Source organism: Vigna unguiculata, chromosome 11 (genome assembly GCF_004118075.2).
Source record: "Vigna unguiculata cultivar IT97K-499-35 chromosome 11, ASM411807v1, whole genome shotgun sequence".
In the NCBI taxonomy this organism is placed as follows: Eukaryota; Viridiplantae; Streptophyta; class Magnoliopsida; order Fabales; family Fabaceae; genus Vigna; species Vigna unguiculata.
The window spans coordinates 6,878,882-6,896,144 of NC_040289.1; the positions used below are offsets into that span (position 1 = coordinate 6,878,882).

General features: G+C 32.6%; 1 protein-coding gene across 5 annotated transcripts in view; it reads left to right on the plus strand.

The window, feature by feature from the left end:
• LOC114168485 (HEAT repeat-containing protein 6) overlaps positions 1–16,991 on the plus strand; it is a 41,328-nt gene extending 24,337 nt beyond the window's left edge. For 2 of the 5 annotated variants that reach the window (XM_028053323.1, XM_028053324.1), the window contains exons 16-27: positions 1,371–1,622; positions 2,348–2,443; positions 2,550–2,644; positions 2,742–2,805; positions 2,891–2,978; positions 3,090–3,163; positions 5,429–5,665; positions 5,763–5,836; positions 8,548–8,654; positions 11,052–11,170; positions 14,498–14,575; positions 16,535–16,991. In XM_028053323.1, the coding sequence (XP_027909124.1) occupies positions 1,371–1,622; positions 2,348–2,443; positions 2,550–2,644; positions 2,742–2,805; positions 2,891–2,978; positions 3,090–3,163; positions 5,429–5,665; positions 5,763–5,836; positions 8,548–8,654; positions 11,052–11,170; positions 14,498–14,575; positions 16,535–16,732 (1,482 nt within the window). In that variant the 3' untranslated portion in view covers positions 16,733–16,991. Of the gene's footprint in view, positions 1–1,370; positions 1,623–2,347; positions 2,444–2,549; positions 2,645–2,741; positions 2,806–2,890; positions 2,979–3,089; positions 3,164–5,428; positions 5,666–5,743; positions 5,837–8,265; positions 8,376–8,547; positions 8,655–11,051; positions 11,171–14,497; positions 14,576–16,534 lie in introns of those variants that run through there. The other 3 variants (XR_003600684.1, XR_003600685.1, XR_003600686.1) reach the window with 3 other exon arrangements.
• The last annotated feature ends 272 nt before the right edge of the window (positions 16,992–17,263 follow it).

The window sequence follows — 17,263 nt, forward strand, 5'->3', positions numbered from 1 at the left end:
GACATCAATGGACATTTCTTTCAATTTGAAATTAAAACAGTTTTGTCTTTTTCACCCAAAACAATTCTCTCAAATTTGATGTGTTCATATTTGGTGTTGAGCATAAACTTGCTTTTGATGTGATTTTATATAGATTTTTGTTTTTGGCTCTTTTGTTTTAAGTTTAAAAAGCTTTATTGATACCATTACATTTATATGTGTCATATGTGTCTCGTAGTGGCACTTTTATATTCTTTTCATTTGCATATAAAATTATCATATTTCCTTCTATTTACCTTTTTTTTTCTCAAGTTTAGAAGAAAATAATTTGTCTCTTATATTGTCTCATTGCATATATCTAATATATATATTTCTCTCATACACACACACACACACATACATACGAGCATTCATATCCCTTATTCTAGGAATCATATCCCTTAGATTGTAGGATTGATATGTTGTTAGTAATAAAACCAAGATACAACCAATACACAATCAAAACAAATAGGAATAAAATCTAAAACTTCCTAAAATATCTTGACAAAATAAAGTCTTAAACATACTAAAATATCTTGACAAAATAAAGTCTTAAACATACTAAAATATCTAACCATTAGTAATTGTCAACACTTAGATGCAACTCTTTCGAACACTAATCAACTTCTCTTTCCAATGTTTGTTCCAATTTCAAATTAAAATAGGTTTGTCTTGTTTACCCAAATCCAAATTTTCTCAATTTGATATGTTTCTCACTTATCGTTGTACACGTCAACTTGCTTCCAATATGCTTTTATATACTTTCTTTTGAGTTTAGGATATTTTGCTAAGACTGTTACATTTTTATAAAATTGTATATGTTCTAAATGTATTGTGTGTCTAATGCAGACCACACAATATGTATTTATACTATTGAATAGAATTAATTACAATAAAGACACCTAATAAGTAGGAAACAATCATCCTAATTTCCGAGATTATGTAACGGTTGGTTTCTTAGAAATCTGTTATAACCGATTATATTCTAACACATTTTTCTTGTGGTATGATGTTGTGTCTTGTACTATTACTTCTATATACATTTCGTCTTAGTTTTATCTTGATAAAACTTGATGCAATGCCCTGTGTGTTTTGGGACCCTTCAATTTGGATTGATGTTTTGCCTTGATAAGCTATGGTCACCTTTAATACAGACCTTTATTATACAGTTAGGTGAAAATCCAATTCTGATTGGAGAGCAGCAAAAGCACCTAAGGAACTGTAGCCTTATCTAAACTTTTGCCCTTTTTATTGTTATTATTTTTTACTTGAATTGGCTAGTGATATCATTTTGGGACATGATTTCTGGCATCTATTTTGAGTAATTTTTTGAATTTATTTTAATATTTAAGGTTCTAGATGAGGCTCTTCGGGCAGTCTCTGGATTTCAAGGAACAGAAGATCTTTCAGATGATAAATTAATGGATATTCCTTTTGCATCTGATTGCATTAGGACGAAGAAAGTATCATCTGCTCCGTCGTATGATGTGGAGGGAAAAGATGATGTTATAGTAAACTTTGAAGCTAGTGATTCAGGAATTCAGCAATGGTGTGAGGCAATTGAGAAGCATATGCCTCTTATCTTGTGTCACTCTTCAGCAATGGTGAGAATGTTTTATATCTTATGTCATAGTTTTGTATTTCTTATACTAAATAATCGAGTCATGTGTGCAAACTTGAATCAGTGATCTTGTTCAGATATCTTGAATCTTTTTATTTTTTAAATTACCTTTCTTACTCTCCAAATTGAATATTATGAGAACGTATTAGCAGTTTCATGCACAAATTGGCTATACCTATACAAAGTCAGCTGTTGCTTAACAGAAACAAAGAAAAGCAGAATAAAATTAGAGAGAAGCAGACCACTGGTATTGTTTATCAGCAAAAATAGACCTTAGTTCGGGACCTGTTAGAGATAGACTGACCTTTAACTTTCTATTTACCATGCACAAAATTAATTGTCTTCCCTGCTACACATCTGCTACTTTACTGAAGATACCCCTTCCAGAATTCTTATCTGCGCATATATGTAACCAACAGCCCTAAAGGTCAGGCTCCAAAGTCTACTATTTAATAGTGAGAAAAAAGTCTGTTATTAGAAGTTGGAACGTCATAAAAAGAAGGGAAGTAATAGGACAATGGGAGTATGGAAAGTTGTATAGAGCCTTAGGGTGGACAGAATATTTTTGATGACGAGCCATTGGCTGTGGAAATCGTAGAAGTTTGTTTCAATATACATATATACAATTTTGTACTTGTGTTTTCAAATATTTGTGAATCTTTTTTCTGGTTTCCTAACAGTGTACCTCTTTCTGCTTTTCCTTGAAAGGTGAGAGCTGCGTCAATTACCTGTTTTGCGGGTATGACTTCTTCGGTGTTCATGTGTTTCACTGAGGAGAAACAGGACTTTATATTGTCTTCTTTAGTAAGTATTTATGGAAATCATGTTCTAAGCTATCTAATTGCAGTATTGTACTGAATAGATTACCATTATGCGGAAATGAATTTACTAACTAGCTAAAATTTTGTAGGTACATGCTGCTGTACGCGATAGTGTACCATCAGTGAGATCTTCTGCTTGTCGTGCTGTTGGTATCATTTCATGTTTTCCACAAGTGTGTCAGAGGTTATACTAAAACTTGTCCTGTGAATATTATGATTTCTTTTTCAAATATATGTCTGTTTCACTAGAGAAAGTCTAAAAAGATCAATAATCTCTGTAGTGCAGAGGTACTTGAGAAGTTTATCCATGCTGTTGAGATCAACACTCGAGATGCACTAATCTCAGTAAGTTCTGCTTCAGTTTCTGGCTCTATACTTTCCTACATACTTTTTTTAATTAATTAGTAATTTGCTGTTTTCCATAAAATAGGTTAGGATAACAGCTTCATGGGCATTGGCAAACATATGTGATGCTATTTGTCACTCTGATAGAATCCCCCCGTTTGGACAGCAGATGGGTGAGCTTGATTTGATGTCCATGATCAAATGGTCGACCTTTTCGTGTCAACACAAAATCTCAATGTTCTCTTTATAATCTCTTTATTTCTCTACTCTTTTTTTTTGTGTAGGTTCAATCTCCAATCCCCAGTTGATTGTATTGTTGACTGAATGTGCTTTGCATCTTACTAAGGATGGAGATAAGGTAGCTTTTATTTGTGTTCTGTATTTCCTTAAATTTGAATATTCTTTGTTGAAAAATATCATTTTTGAGGAGAGTAACTAAGTCATCACTTCATTTGTGTTTCAATGCACTCAACATACTGTATTATTATATTAATGATTATGGAGAAAATAATTGCCTAATTGGTACAATTATATAAATCCAAAAATTGCCTATTTACCATTGTTAGTGCTGTATTAAGTTGGTTATGGTTTTTGTTATAGCTGTTTTATCAACTTTTCTTTTACGTCTATTTTTCTTTTTTCTCTATATATGAAGGAAACCCTTGTTATGCTGTATGTAGCCTTTAATCTCAACAAGTTTCCTTTTCTGTTTCTCTTTTCTTGTCTCTCTAGAACTCTAATATGGTTATCAAGAGCTTAGTGATCCATGGCTTGAAAAAATAATCCTCCTACTCCACCTCCCATAACAACTTGGGCTATGGCCTTGCAAACTCACGTGTCTGCATCAGATAGTGAATCTATCATTTGTTTCCTTTCCTTGATGATTCCAACTTCTTGGTTTGGCATCAACAAATTGGATCATGGATCAAGTGGCATCAATTTCAACATTTTGTTGTAAACCCATCTATTCCTCTTCGTTTTCTCAGTGGAAGAGATCTCAAAAATGGCTAAATTAATCCATCATATATTTTCTTGGGAAGAAGATCAAATGCAGTGGGCATGGTTATAGTTCACTTTGTCAAGTTCCTTTCTTTAGCTCTTCATCAGTTATTGAATTCACTGTCAAATACCAGGTATTGATCAATTGCTTGTTCAATGAGATGTTGGGCCAAATTGTCTCTGCTTTTTCCACCTTGAAACTTCAACCTTCTCTTTCTAAATTTTTTTTGTTATTTCTGTACTCAATACTATCAATAACAATAGTATTCAATCTATTTATCATGCTAGACCACGGCATCCTAATGCCATTGCTATGAAACTCATTTTTCAACAGTTTATTATTCCTTTTTCTAATAAAGTTGTTTTTGTTTGGAAAGCATTTTGTATTTGCAAAGTCCAGAAAATTCCTTTATCCATAACTTGAGTTGTTTAAAATTATCGTCTTGAACTTGTTTATATTAACTAGGGGGGGTCCTTCTCCTATGTTATTAACAAACGAATTTTTATATTATGGAACTAGTGTTGATACCTTTTTCCTGATTTACCTACATATACCAGGTGAAAAAGAAAATACCTGATGTCTGTACTGTTTATCAACTAGGACTAAACTTCATTTTCAACTTCCTTTAAAAAGCTTTCAAATTGACTGGGTTAGTGAGTTCATATCCTTTCGTAAGTGTTCAAGTAATGAAAACTAGGTATAGGGTTAGTTCCCATTGTGTTGAAAATACACAGGATGATATATTTATAATGAAGAACGATTAAGAAAATATGGGCTAAGTCCAGATACACATAATATTGTAACTAATATATGATATTGTAACTAACAATATCTAACAATCCCCCTCAAGTTGTAGCTAATGCATATAAATTGTATGTACCAAATTTGTTACAAATATAATCAATTCTAGGTCTTCATAAAGAACATTATCAAGGGAGGATCATTTTGGACTATTGCACCAAATTGAGAAGGATGACCATGTAAGGCATAATGCTTGTGACAATATTCACACCGCCATTTGCTCGGCTTGCGAGAGCGATTATGCTCACCGCATTGGTAACCTAAAGCAAGTGAATCATCATCAGTGGAAGCAAGTATATCAACAATCGGTTTATTTGGTACACGCAAAAGGGTGGAACAAGTAAAAGCAAAAGTGGGCACAATAGGCGATCACAAAATCTGATCACGAACACGGTAATAGTCATCAAAATGTCCATGTAAAGCCAATAACATAAAGAACTTTGACCGTTGTTCTAGTTCTTGAGAAAGAGTAGAGACAGGCAATAACTCAATCATGAATTAGAGAATGAATTTTACTCAGATATTCAGCCATTGGGCCATGACGTTTAGAAGCAACAACATCAAGAAGTTTGTGACCAACAACATAAAGACGATGATTGTCATTGGTGTATAACAATTTTGCTTGTTCCCAAACTTTTAAACATGTTTCGTAGTTAACATAATTAAGGATTGCCTAATTACTGTAAATCAAATTATCTTCAATATCTAACTAGCAAATCATTTTATAGGATTATTAGGTAAATTGTATATTGATTATTTGCCTCCAATTTGCACATTTGTCTCTGGATTCACTTATTTATTTTTTCATTTTTCCATTACCAGGTTAAATCTAATGCTGTTAGGGCTCTTGGGTATATTTCGAGAATCTTAAAATGTTCAACATCAGATTTTCAAGACACACCAATGAACCATCATAACCACTTGAATGAAGCATTTCTCAACACTACAAATCTAATGGTGTGTCAACAACACTGTGCATCGGATTGTCTACAGGATTTGAATAGGCAAGAGAGAATAGTTCATGCATTTATTTCTTGCATAACTACAGGGAACGTTAAGGTACTTTAATCTTATTTGTTTTGTTATTACCTTATTATTTTGGCTTCTTGGTATCAATGCACTCTATCCCTCTTAAAGATGGAATCTCTTTCATTAGGTCCAGTGGAATGTTTGTCATGCTCTTGGCAACCTATTCCTCAACGAGACATTAAGGCTGCAAGATATGGATTGGTACGTTAAAATGAAGCAAGTGCTTCTTATGTTTATCTCATACATTACATATCTTTATTCTTCTCCTAGTTAGTGCGTGCAATTGATAGCTTATAGGAAACAATTTGTATCAGACCTAGGCATGAAAAACTCATTTTGATGATGTACTGTGAATGTGAGAAGCAGACTAGTTCTCCATAACTGGCCCCTCATAATCTAACAGTTATTCTGAAATTAATTCTCATGGTCTGCCCTTTAAAATGGTTACATAGATCCTCAACAATTATCCTAATCGATTAAATAACATAAGGGATTCCTAAATGATCCTAATTAATAAATAAAATAAAGAGATCCCTATTAAAGGGATCTTATCTAAAATTATCCTTATTAAATAGTTATATATATATGTGTTTGTGTGTATATACAGACATATAAAGCTCTACCCCTACAGTAACGATGACATAGATCCCTAATATATGACAATACAACACTTGTAATGATTAGTAATTACAATATTTTTTGTCACTTAACAAAATATTTGTTCTTGACTCAACTGCATAGAATGGTGTGGTGATAAAAGTGACGAAAGGTATGGTGGGTACGTGTTTTTTATGTGTGGAGCACCTATTTTTATGGTGTTTTAAGGAGTTACTGCGGGCATTGTCTTCACATGAGGCTGAAATAATTGTAGCCTCAATGGGACCTTGTCAACCTTGCAGCTTTAAAATTTGATGCCAGAGATGAAGATTATGAACAGACTAGTGGACAACAAATCAACAATAAGCTTGGCTTAGGTGGTGACTTAGATTTTATGAGAGCCTCTTATGATCGAATCAATTTAGGATGGTTAGAGAGGTGATACAAGTGCAGTTTATTGCTAATTTGAATTAAGTGGAAATGTTGCAAATTATTCAGCAAGTGTTGTACGTGAGGTGGTTGGTTAGAGGGTTGTTAATTAATTTCTATCTTTTTTATAGAGCAAAAATATCACTATATAACATGCAATCCTAACTAGGTTGGAACCCAAAATAGCATTAAAAAATAGCATACACTATATAACATACACTATATCACTATATCAGTCATTTGCGGCATACCCAAAATAGCATTAAAAAATAAAAGACAAAATATATGTGGACAGATAGATATATCATGTTAATTAGGGAAACATAGCGTATATTGTTTATTAGAGAAAATAGACATTGTTTGGTAATGGTGAATATTGTTGATGTTTATTACAATATCTTCTATTTACCATATTTATGTTTGGTTGCCATATATTCTTGTATCATTCTTTATTATAAATTCATTCACCCTATGTGTATTTTGGGCACAAAGGAGATTAACCGTTTACAATTTTTTTCAATATTCAACATGGACTATACCAAAACCCACTTGAGGCATAAACCTAAGAAAAGTAAGATTAAACCTATCCTTGAAGAATTCATATCTAATGAAATCTTGGCTTAATTAAGTTTTAAGTCCCTATTAAATCTTTATGGTCTATTAAATTCTCAAAAAAGTATATTTTTCAATTAAGTTCTTATTATTTAATTTTTGACTGGGTGATATTGATGTTATCTTATCTCGTCACCTTTTGCTTAGTTGTCGTCATGTGTTATTTTATAATCTGGAAAATTAGAAAACTAAAAAGCTAGAAAATTAGAATACTAGAACATTATAAAACTAGAAAACTAGGAAACTGGAAAACGTGAAAACTGGAAAACTGGACAACTGGAAAACTTATGGGGCGACAACTAAAAAGTTAACGGTGCAAGATAATAGCTACATCACCCTGTTAACAAAAAATTTAAACGGCGGGGACTAAATTAAAAAAAATATATAATTTTTGAGTACTTAATAGACTAGAAAAATTTAATAAGAACTCAATTGAAAGTTCCCTAATTTATCATAGACCTGAAACTTAATTAAGCCTAAAATATAATAGTATCTCACCACAACTAGTGTTCTAACCTCAAAGTTTACTAGTTTATTTGCATAACATTTATCCTTCTTTATAGTATAGATTTTCAAGCCATGAAGCTTTAATAGTGACAAGGAAGTCTCTCGTCATATTGCATCCATCGATCAATATAGATATCGATCAACTGGAAGATCTAAATACATATAGATAGAGTCATTTTGCGAGAAAAAAAAATGTTCGGGCAAATCATCAGTGATTTTGTTAGCTCCATCGATCAACTGCCATGTCTTTCATAAATATCGTAAGGGATCTTGCGTGCACTTAATTGTAACAAGCTTTCTACATGACATATACCCTCCATTTTGAGGGAGAGTATCAAGGGTATAATTGTCTCAATAGGAAAATTAATTTGTACAAGTATTTCACACACGACTTAAAGTTTATGGAACTGTCTTCAGTTTTGGATTCATATTTTTTCATGTCCAAAAACTTGAATATTTTGTGTTATTCTTTTATTTAATATCAGGATGAAACATTGCCTTTCATAACATGGAACAAAGGATAGATTGGTTGTTTCTGAAGTGTACAAGGCATTACATTTCTAGTATTATCCTTTAGTGTCGTATTAAGAAAGAGGTACTGTAGTTGAATTTGTTTCAGTTTCATTAGATAAATGATATTTGTTGCCCTGTTTTTGGTACTCCTGCTTTGCACAGGCACTCTTCATGAAGATGTCTTCTTCAACTTGTTACTTCTGTAACACTGAAATATAAACTACTGAACAATGCCTCATGCTGCTATTTTTCAGGTCTCCAGTTGTGTTTGGTATTCTTCTGCAACTACTACGTGATTCATCAAATTTTAAAATAAGGATACAAGCTGCAGCAGCATTAGCTGTGCCAGTGTCAGTGCTAGGTAACTGTTTTTCTTATAATGATTTTGGTTCAGACCAAAAATATACATGCTGCTGAAGTGTTCTTCACATTATCAACTTCAGATGCCCAATCAGCACCTGAAAAGGCTTGTAAAGCTAATGTAGGTGTTATTGACATTGACAAAAAATGTAATTCATTATCAGAGAAATATAAAAGTTCGTGAACTTCTTACAATGTACGTATGGACAGAAGACCATTGAATAAAGAAAGACAATTTGTAACAAAATACAACTATCAAACCACAAAGACAACAAAAGACCACCACCAATATTGACATGTGTACACATGCCTTGCCTAGAAAGCCCACTTGTTGTCCAATGAATTCCTAAAGCGACAATTGATGACTTAGCTCACCGAGGTCAATTTCTAAGATGACAAGCAATGCCTTAGCCCACCCTAGTTGGATAGTAGCCATGCTTGGTGAATATGTGCTTATAAGAATAGTTGTACTTGATATTTTGCTCTTTTGCCTACCGAGAAATCTATTTTTGGTTGTTGATGGATCTTTACAGTCAATGTTGGCTCTACAGCCCTAATGGTTGACTCAAAGCTTGATTGGTCGCTAAAGGTTATCGTCAAATCTTCTTCCGTTATACTTAAATTAGTTTTAGCCATGGCTACATTGGAATGTTGGCACCTCTATTAGTTGGATGTCAAAAATGTCTTCTTACATGGTGATTTGTTGGAGGAAATTATATGGAATAACATCGTGGTTTTGTTGCTCAAGGGGACTTCTAGTTTGATATATCATCTTCGGATCTTTATATGGTATTAAACAATCTCCCAAGGCATGGTTTGGTATATTAAGTGCAATAGTCCAACAAATTGGGATTAATCTTTGTGAGTCTAATTATTTTTTTGTTTTATTGTCATTCAAGGTTGAGTGTTTTTACCTAGCATTGTATGTTGTTGTCATTGTTCTTACAGGTAGCAATCACCATAGCATTTTGTAAATAAAGCAAACTAAGATGCTTCTTGGAAATTGGAAATTGAGATAGCACAAATCCAAAATGGAATTGTAATTGTTAAGAAGTGGACTTTAAGTTTAACTCAACCCTACAAAACAGTCTAGTAAGGTGAGGTTTGCACCCACTTATATATTGTAAATTAGCTTTTTCTCTACTCAATGTAAGACTTCCAACACACACCCCTCAACCCCAAGCGGGTGGAACAGTAGACCTAACAAATAACAAATTTTTCTATGATAGCTCTAACTCATGGTTCTAATACCACGTTAAAAAGTGGACTTTGAGACTAACTCGACCCTACAAAATCAGCTTGTAAGATGAGGTTTCAACCCACTTATATATTATAAATTAGTCTTATCTTTAGTCGATGTGGGATTTCCAACAGTAATATCTCAAAGGAAGTTGTTAGAATAAATAGTCTTAAATGTGATTCATTGTACTGTGTGTTGGACCTAGTACCTTGGAGCATGCTTTAGACCTAGTTCCTAGGAGTATCTTCTAGAGTTCTCTTCTTCCTCTTATCAATTGTATCTAATGTATCTCAAACTACTATAAATATGGAAATCTATGAAGAGAAATCACTCTCTCGAATTCACTCTAAAATCTTCCTCACTTTAATCTCAAGTGAAGTACGTATTGCATATTTTGGAGGAGACTCGACTAATGAATTACAGGCCCCTTGACACACATATGGATCCCAATGCTAAACTTGTACTAGTTAGGGGTGCCACCCTCACCAAACTTTACTAACTCCTAGAATTGATTATGTTTATAAAAAACTTGGTACATATGATTTATATGTATGTACTAGTTTGAGGAGGGGTGTTAGATGTATTTTACTATGGCATCTCTATATATGCAATGTACATACATTCTATGTATAAATTAGAAAGGATTGTTATGAAAGAAAGAAGATTTTTATTCAATTAATTGATTTGAAACTGTACATCAGCCTCTGGATATAGAGAACTCTAACCCTAAAGAAATGATTACAAATAGATCTCTATAATCTTCTAATAACTTCTAGTAGTAGACTTAATATCCTACTAATAACATATGAAATGTTCCTTGTTGGTTTCCCATCATATGACTATCATTTACTCCTACAACTTCAAAGTTGGGTTGTATTGTATTGAGAATCTGATATGTAATATTGCTAGGAAATTCTACTTGAATCTGTAGAGTACTACTTATGAAATACGAAAACCATAGCTTTTGAAGTAATTGAACCTGTCTGTCAACTACTGGCTCATTTGACCATTTATCAGTTCTGAAGTTAACAGATTTGCTTTGCCACATTGTATTTTCCTTTTTACTTATTTTTGGTATAAATTGTTTTGTACAAATAACTTTTCTTCATTTCCGTTAATAGCTTCATCTGAGTATAACTTGTTTTCTGATTTTTGCAGATTATGGCCAATCATTCTCAAAGATTGTGCAATCTGTTGAGCATCTACTGGAGAATATAGATGATGACCAAATTTCTGGGCCATCAAATTTCAAGTACCGGGTTTCATTAAAAAAGCAGGTAACTTTATATTCATCAGTCAATCACATGTGGAATTAATCATTTGTATTAGTAAGTAGGCATGAAACTGTGTAGTTGTGGTTTTAGCTAAGGTGCATTGTGATTCCCATTAAGCTTGCTTTTGACAACATTTAGGAGGCATCTAAAAATTCTAGAATGAACTACCTCTTGTAAATTTACAAACCATGTAATATTTCTTTATCGATAATTACAGTTGCTCTTTTTTTCTAGAAATCTTTCATTCTCTAAACCACTTCCATCTTATCTATTATAATTATAGAAATTAAGAGGTAATCTTTTATAATTATTAAATATAGTGAAAATAGGTTTGGGTTAATCTCCCTTGTGTAGAGAATACACATAGGGTGTTGTATTTATAATAAAAGAAGTATGGGTTCAGCCCAAAATATATGTAAAGAATAATAACAAATAAATTGAAGATAAACATAGATATAAGATATTCAATGATATATCTAACATTCCCCCTCAAGCTAATGCATACAAATCGTATGTACCAAACTTGTTACAAAGATAATCAATCCTTGGTCTTCGTAAAGACTTAGTGAGAATATCTGCTAATTCATCATTTGAGTTGACGAACTTGGTCTTGATGTCTCTAAATACAATGTCTTCTCGAATTAAATGACAATCAATCTCAATGTGTGTAGTCCTCTCATGAAAGACAAGATTAGAACTAATATGAAGAGCAACTTAGTTGTCACATATAAGTGTCATTTGAGTGACATCTCCAAATTGCAATTTGTTGAATATAGAGAAAATAGGGTTTGAGATTAATCTCCCTTGTGTACCAAGCTTGTTACAAATATAACCAATTCTCGGTCCCTGTAAAGACTTAGTGAAAATATCTGCTAACTGATCACTTGAGTTAACAAACTCAGTCTTGATGTCTCCGAACATAATCTTTTTTCGAATGAAATGACAGTCAATCTCAATGTGTTTAGTCCTCTCATGAAATACAGGATTAAAACTGATATGAAGAGCAGTTTGATTGTTACATATAAGTGTCATTTGAGTGACATTTCAAAATTGTAACTTTACACAATTGCTTAAGCCAAACAAGCTCACAAGTGGTTGAAGTCATAGCTCTATATTTTTCTTCTGCACTAGGTCTTGCCACAACACTTTGTTTCTTGCTTTTCCAAGAGATCAAGTTACCACCAGTAGAGATACAATATCCGGATGTAGACCTTCTATCAGAAGGAGACCATGCCCAATCAGCATCTGAATAACAAACCACTCTTGAATGATTATTGGAACCATACAACAACCTTCTTCCAGGAGATCCTTTAATGTATTTTAATATACGAATGACTACATTCCAATGATCTTCACATGGGGAATTAAGAAATTGGCTTACCACACAGATCGCAAAGGAAACGTCAGGACGAGTAATTGTGAGATAGGATGTCTATTTTGGCACTCAACCACCCCATTTGTTAAGGTGTATACGCACAAGAAGTTTGATGTATAATGTCATGAGAAGCCATAAATTGTTTAAAAGAATGAGAAAGATATCAACGACCATTATCACTTCGCAAAATTTTAATAGGAACACCAAATTGATTTTTAATTTCATTAAAAAAAGATTGGAATATATGAAATAATCCAAAACATTTTTTCTTTAAAAATAGTACACCATGAATAATCATTAATAAAAGTAACAAAGTATTGAAAACCTAACATAGACGTAACACAATTAGGTGCCCAAATGTCAGAGTGAACTAAGGCAAAAGGGGATTAAGCACCATGTGAAATACTACGAGAAAAGAAACTACAACTATGCTTGCCTAATTGACTAACAAAAGAGTGAGTTAGACTAACAAAAGATGTTCCTGTGTGTGCAATACAAGCAGTGGAACTAGAGGGCTTATGATCTTCACACCATTTAAGAAATTCATTGATGATAGCAAATTTGTCAGCAGGAGCAGATTAAGGAGGATCCATAGCAAAGGATTGGGATGGAGGATCAATTTGAGAAACAACAGTAAATCGAGGTGGACGACCATGTAAAACATAAAAACTATCAATTTTTGTCGCCTAGCTTGCCACAATGGTCACACTTGGGACACCCTTTTCCTGGCTTGCGAGAGCGATTGCGATCATCATGTTGAGATGCCAAACAGAGGAATCATTGGTAAAAATAGGTGTAGCATTGGAAGGTTGACATGGCACATGCCAAAGGGTAGAACAAGTAGAAGTAAAATTGGGAATAACAGGAGAACCCAAAATCTGATCACGGACATTGGAATATTTATCGAAAAAGCCCGTATAAAGTCAAAACCATGAAGAACTATGATTGTTGGTCTATTTCTTCTGCGAGAGTAAAGGTAGGAGGTAATACTTCATTAAATTCATGAAAAAGAGCATTAATGGGTGGTCCGTTAGCGGTCCAATATCGGGTGGAACGAAATGTCCAAGAAAATTCGCTAGAATAGGCTTAAACTTGGTTCTGATACCATGTTAGAAGTGGACTTTAAGCCTAACTTAACCCCACAAAACCGGCTTAGTAAGGTGAGGTTTGCGCCTCACTCCCACATCGACTAGAGATAAGGCTAATTCACAATATATATATATATATATATATATATATATAAGTGAGGTGCAAACCTCACCTTATAAGCCGGTTTTGTGAGGTTGAGTTAAACTTAAACTCCACTTCTAACACTTACTAATTCCTTCACGAAGTTTACTTCTTATTTTATATTAAAGTATATTTCAACAATTATGCTTAGTTTCTTGCAACACTTCCTAAGAGTTTAGATATATAATAGGTATTAAATAAATTTTAAATTTTAAATTTCTTGATAACTTAAGTGTTGTATTTTTTTTATGTAATTTTAAAATTTAATAAATCTTCTTAAAACACTAATTAAAACAATTTGTTTTTTTGAGTTTTGATCTAAAAAGTAGTTTAACCGCAAAAATAGTCTTTCTAAGCTTTAGTTTTAGCTCGCTGAACCAAAATAGTTCAATTTAATTTGTCCAAATAATTTATGTTCAGTCTAGTTCGAGTGAAATTGTTTTAGTATAGTTAAGATTATTTTACAATTTATTACAGTTCAACATTTTGAACACCCTAGTTCTGTAATCAAGTTATTATAATTTCACAAGAGATGAGATATTCCTGTATCAGACTAAATCTTGATTCCAAAACTAGAATACTATATTTAAAGTTAAAATTTGAATGAACTTACGAGGTATTCTTATTATTTTAACTTAGTTATTGAATTAGGGAGTTGTAACATTGCTTTCTTGCTGTGCTGCTTCTGTCACTACTAAACTGAACTACCCATGTTTTGGATGCAGCTTACCTTGACAATGTTACACATTCTAAGCTTTGTCTCAAGTTCAAACGATCAACAGCTGAAAGATTTTCTTGTGATGGTATGTATTTTATCATGGAAGAAAAAATATAGCTAAGCACATGCAGATGGAATTACATTTTCAATGGCTATTACCCAAGAGCAATACATGATAACAGTTTGAAGTATATAGTTCTGTCTCTTGATTTATTCACAACCAAAAAGTAAATTATACAGCTAGCACAGCTTCTTCTTATTAATGGTTTGGGAGATTTGTGATGAAAATTAGATAGGGCAGCCTATACTTGAAATATGAGACAAAAATTAATAACTTCACAATTGCTTGTGTACAGGCTGATTACAAATATGTACATCGTGTCTCATTAATTTCTTCATAGTATATGCTATGAAAGATCGTACAATCACAATTGCAAGAAATAAAACAGAAACTAATTGTAGGCAAACGTATCTGTACAAAGAAAAATAGAAACAGGTAAGTCCTTTGGAAAAGTGTTGGCCATCTTTTTGGAGAGATCTTGAAAGTTCTATGTATGAAGTTCGTATATTTGCCAGTTGACACCCAGAAAACACATGATGTTCTGAGTCAACTATCTAGTTCTTCCTTAAGGAAGTCTCTAGGTATATGTGCTTTCACCTATCATGGTGAATTGGATTATTGGCAATGCTATTGGATCTTTTCTGACAAATTGTCTATCTATGATAACTCTGCATAGTCGTTACTCTATGCATCTGTCTCTTATGACTTGGGGTAGGTGTACCTTATGTTAAAATAAATTTATTGTATATTAGTTAAACTTTTTCTAGTATAATAATCAAATTTATAAATTGTTTCACAGGTTTATTTGGACTCAAGTTTGACTACCTCGATATTTATACTGTTTTTTTACATCTACTTCAACAAAAATCATATAATTACTAGGCTTGTCTCTGTCATGGCAATTATATCTGTTGGAGAATTATTATGAATTTCTCTTCATTGGACAAGCTGTACCTTATGTTATGTTTGTAATTTTTTATTTATGTTAGTTACCCATTTTGAAGCTTACAAGTCAAATTTATAAAAAGTTTCACTACTTCATTTGTACTCTCGAGGTTGAGGACTTAATACTTTATACTCCTTTTTTACATATAATTACAATGCTTCTCTCAGCTATGAAAATTATATCTGTTGGAGAATTATTATATGGAACATCTCTTCATTGGGCAATATTTTTGTCAGATGGTGTTGCCGCTAATTTCTTGTTAGTCACCAAATAGCATGATTTTTAAGGTAGCTAACAGTTTTGGGTCTTCAAATCTATTTTAAAAGTGAAAATTAGAAAATTTAAGTTAAAGTTTAGTAGCTTTTTGTACTTTTTATCACAGAAGTCACTTTGGTTGTTGTTGAGTCTTAGGATTGTGTTTTCCCATTTAATGAAAATACACTCTTTTTTCATATTTTCGAAGATTGTGTTTAGTTTCTTGAGAGAAACTTCAAAATAGACGGGCCAAATAGTCTCGTGAGGTATAGAATAGCATCATCGATGGAAAAGTTAATCTTAAATCCTCATGTTTGATTATATTGTTAATTTTCCTCACTCTCACTTGCATATAAATTAGTACACAGTAATACAACATTTTGTATATAACATAGTAGTACAGATCCTATTATTTTGCACGTTTACTACGTACCTTGTACTGGAAGGTTGTCTCTCTGCTTTGTTATCATTTGATTATAGTATTGATTTGAACATTCACGCAATAATGTTTCGTACTTTAAAAATAAAACTAGACCGAAGAACTTTTGAAGAGGTAGTACATCCTAATAATCATCTATATGTTTGTTTTCTGGACTAAAGGTGATGCCTTCCTTTTTGTCACCTATCCTTCTTGTGTATATACGCTGGCATAGCAATTTCAGTTTTTTGTTTTTTTTTTTTAATGTTGTAATTTCTTGCAGATTATATGATCATGTCTTCTCTGATAATCTTTGATGGAAATTTGACTAATCAATTTTCCTTCTGCTTCATTTGTGTAATAGAAAGCCTTGATTCTTGAAGACTGGTTCAAGGGATTATGCTCGTCCGGCGAGGGCATGATTGATGCTCAAGATAAGAGCATTGCAGACAGAAAAAGATTAATGGTATGTAGTGCGTTACAGTCGTTGATTGAATTATACAGAGATAAACAACAGGATGCAATAGCTGAGAAGTTTGAGAAATTGAGGAACAATATGTGAAGGAGTTGTAAAACGGCAATGGTGGAAATGATGGGCTATGGGAGCCGAACTAACCAGTCTTCTAGAGAATATTTATTCAAGGCACTCTTGGGATGTATTATAATTTTGTAGGAGAGATTGCTTTAATATGATGTTTTTTAATACGTATTTTTGTTATTTGTAATTGTCTACTATTTTGTGAAATTCTCTCAACTTTCTATGTAATTTATGAGAAAATTACGAATACCCAAGCATATAAATCATGATTTTGAGCATAAAATAATCATTTTCTAAATGTCCAAGACATTTATTAGTGCATCTGTTAAGAAAATTGATAATTGCGGTTCCATCACTGAAGTGGTGGTTCATGTTTGATTTAGGTTTTTCTTTTTCTGGTAATCTCAACGAAAGCATTTATAGCACCAACAATTTTTTTCTTTCTGCTAAGGTAGTTGTTTGTAAGGATTGATTTTGTTGTTTTTATTTGTCATGAAATTTTATTTTGGTCCTGACGTTTTTCGTTGTCTCAATTTGGTTCTCATTTTCTTAAAA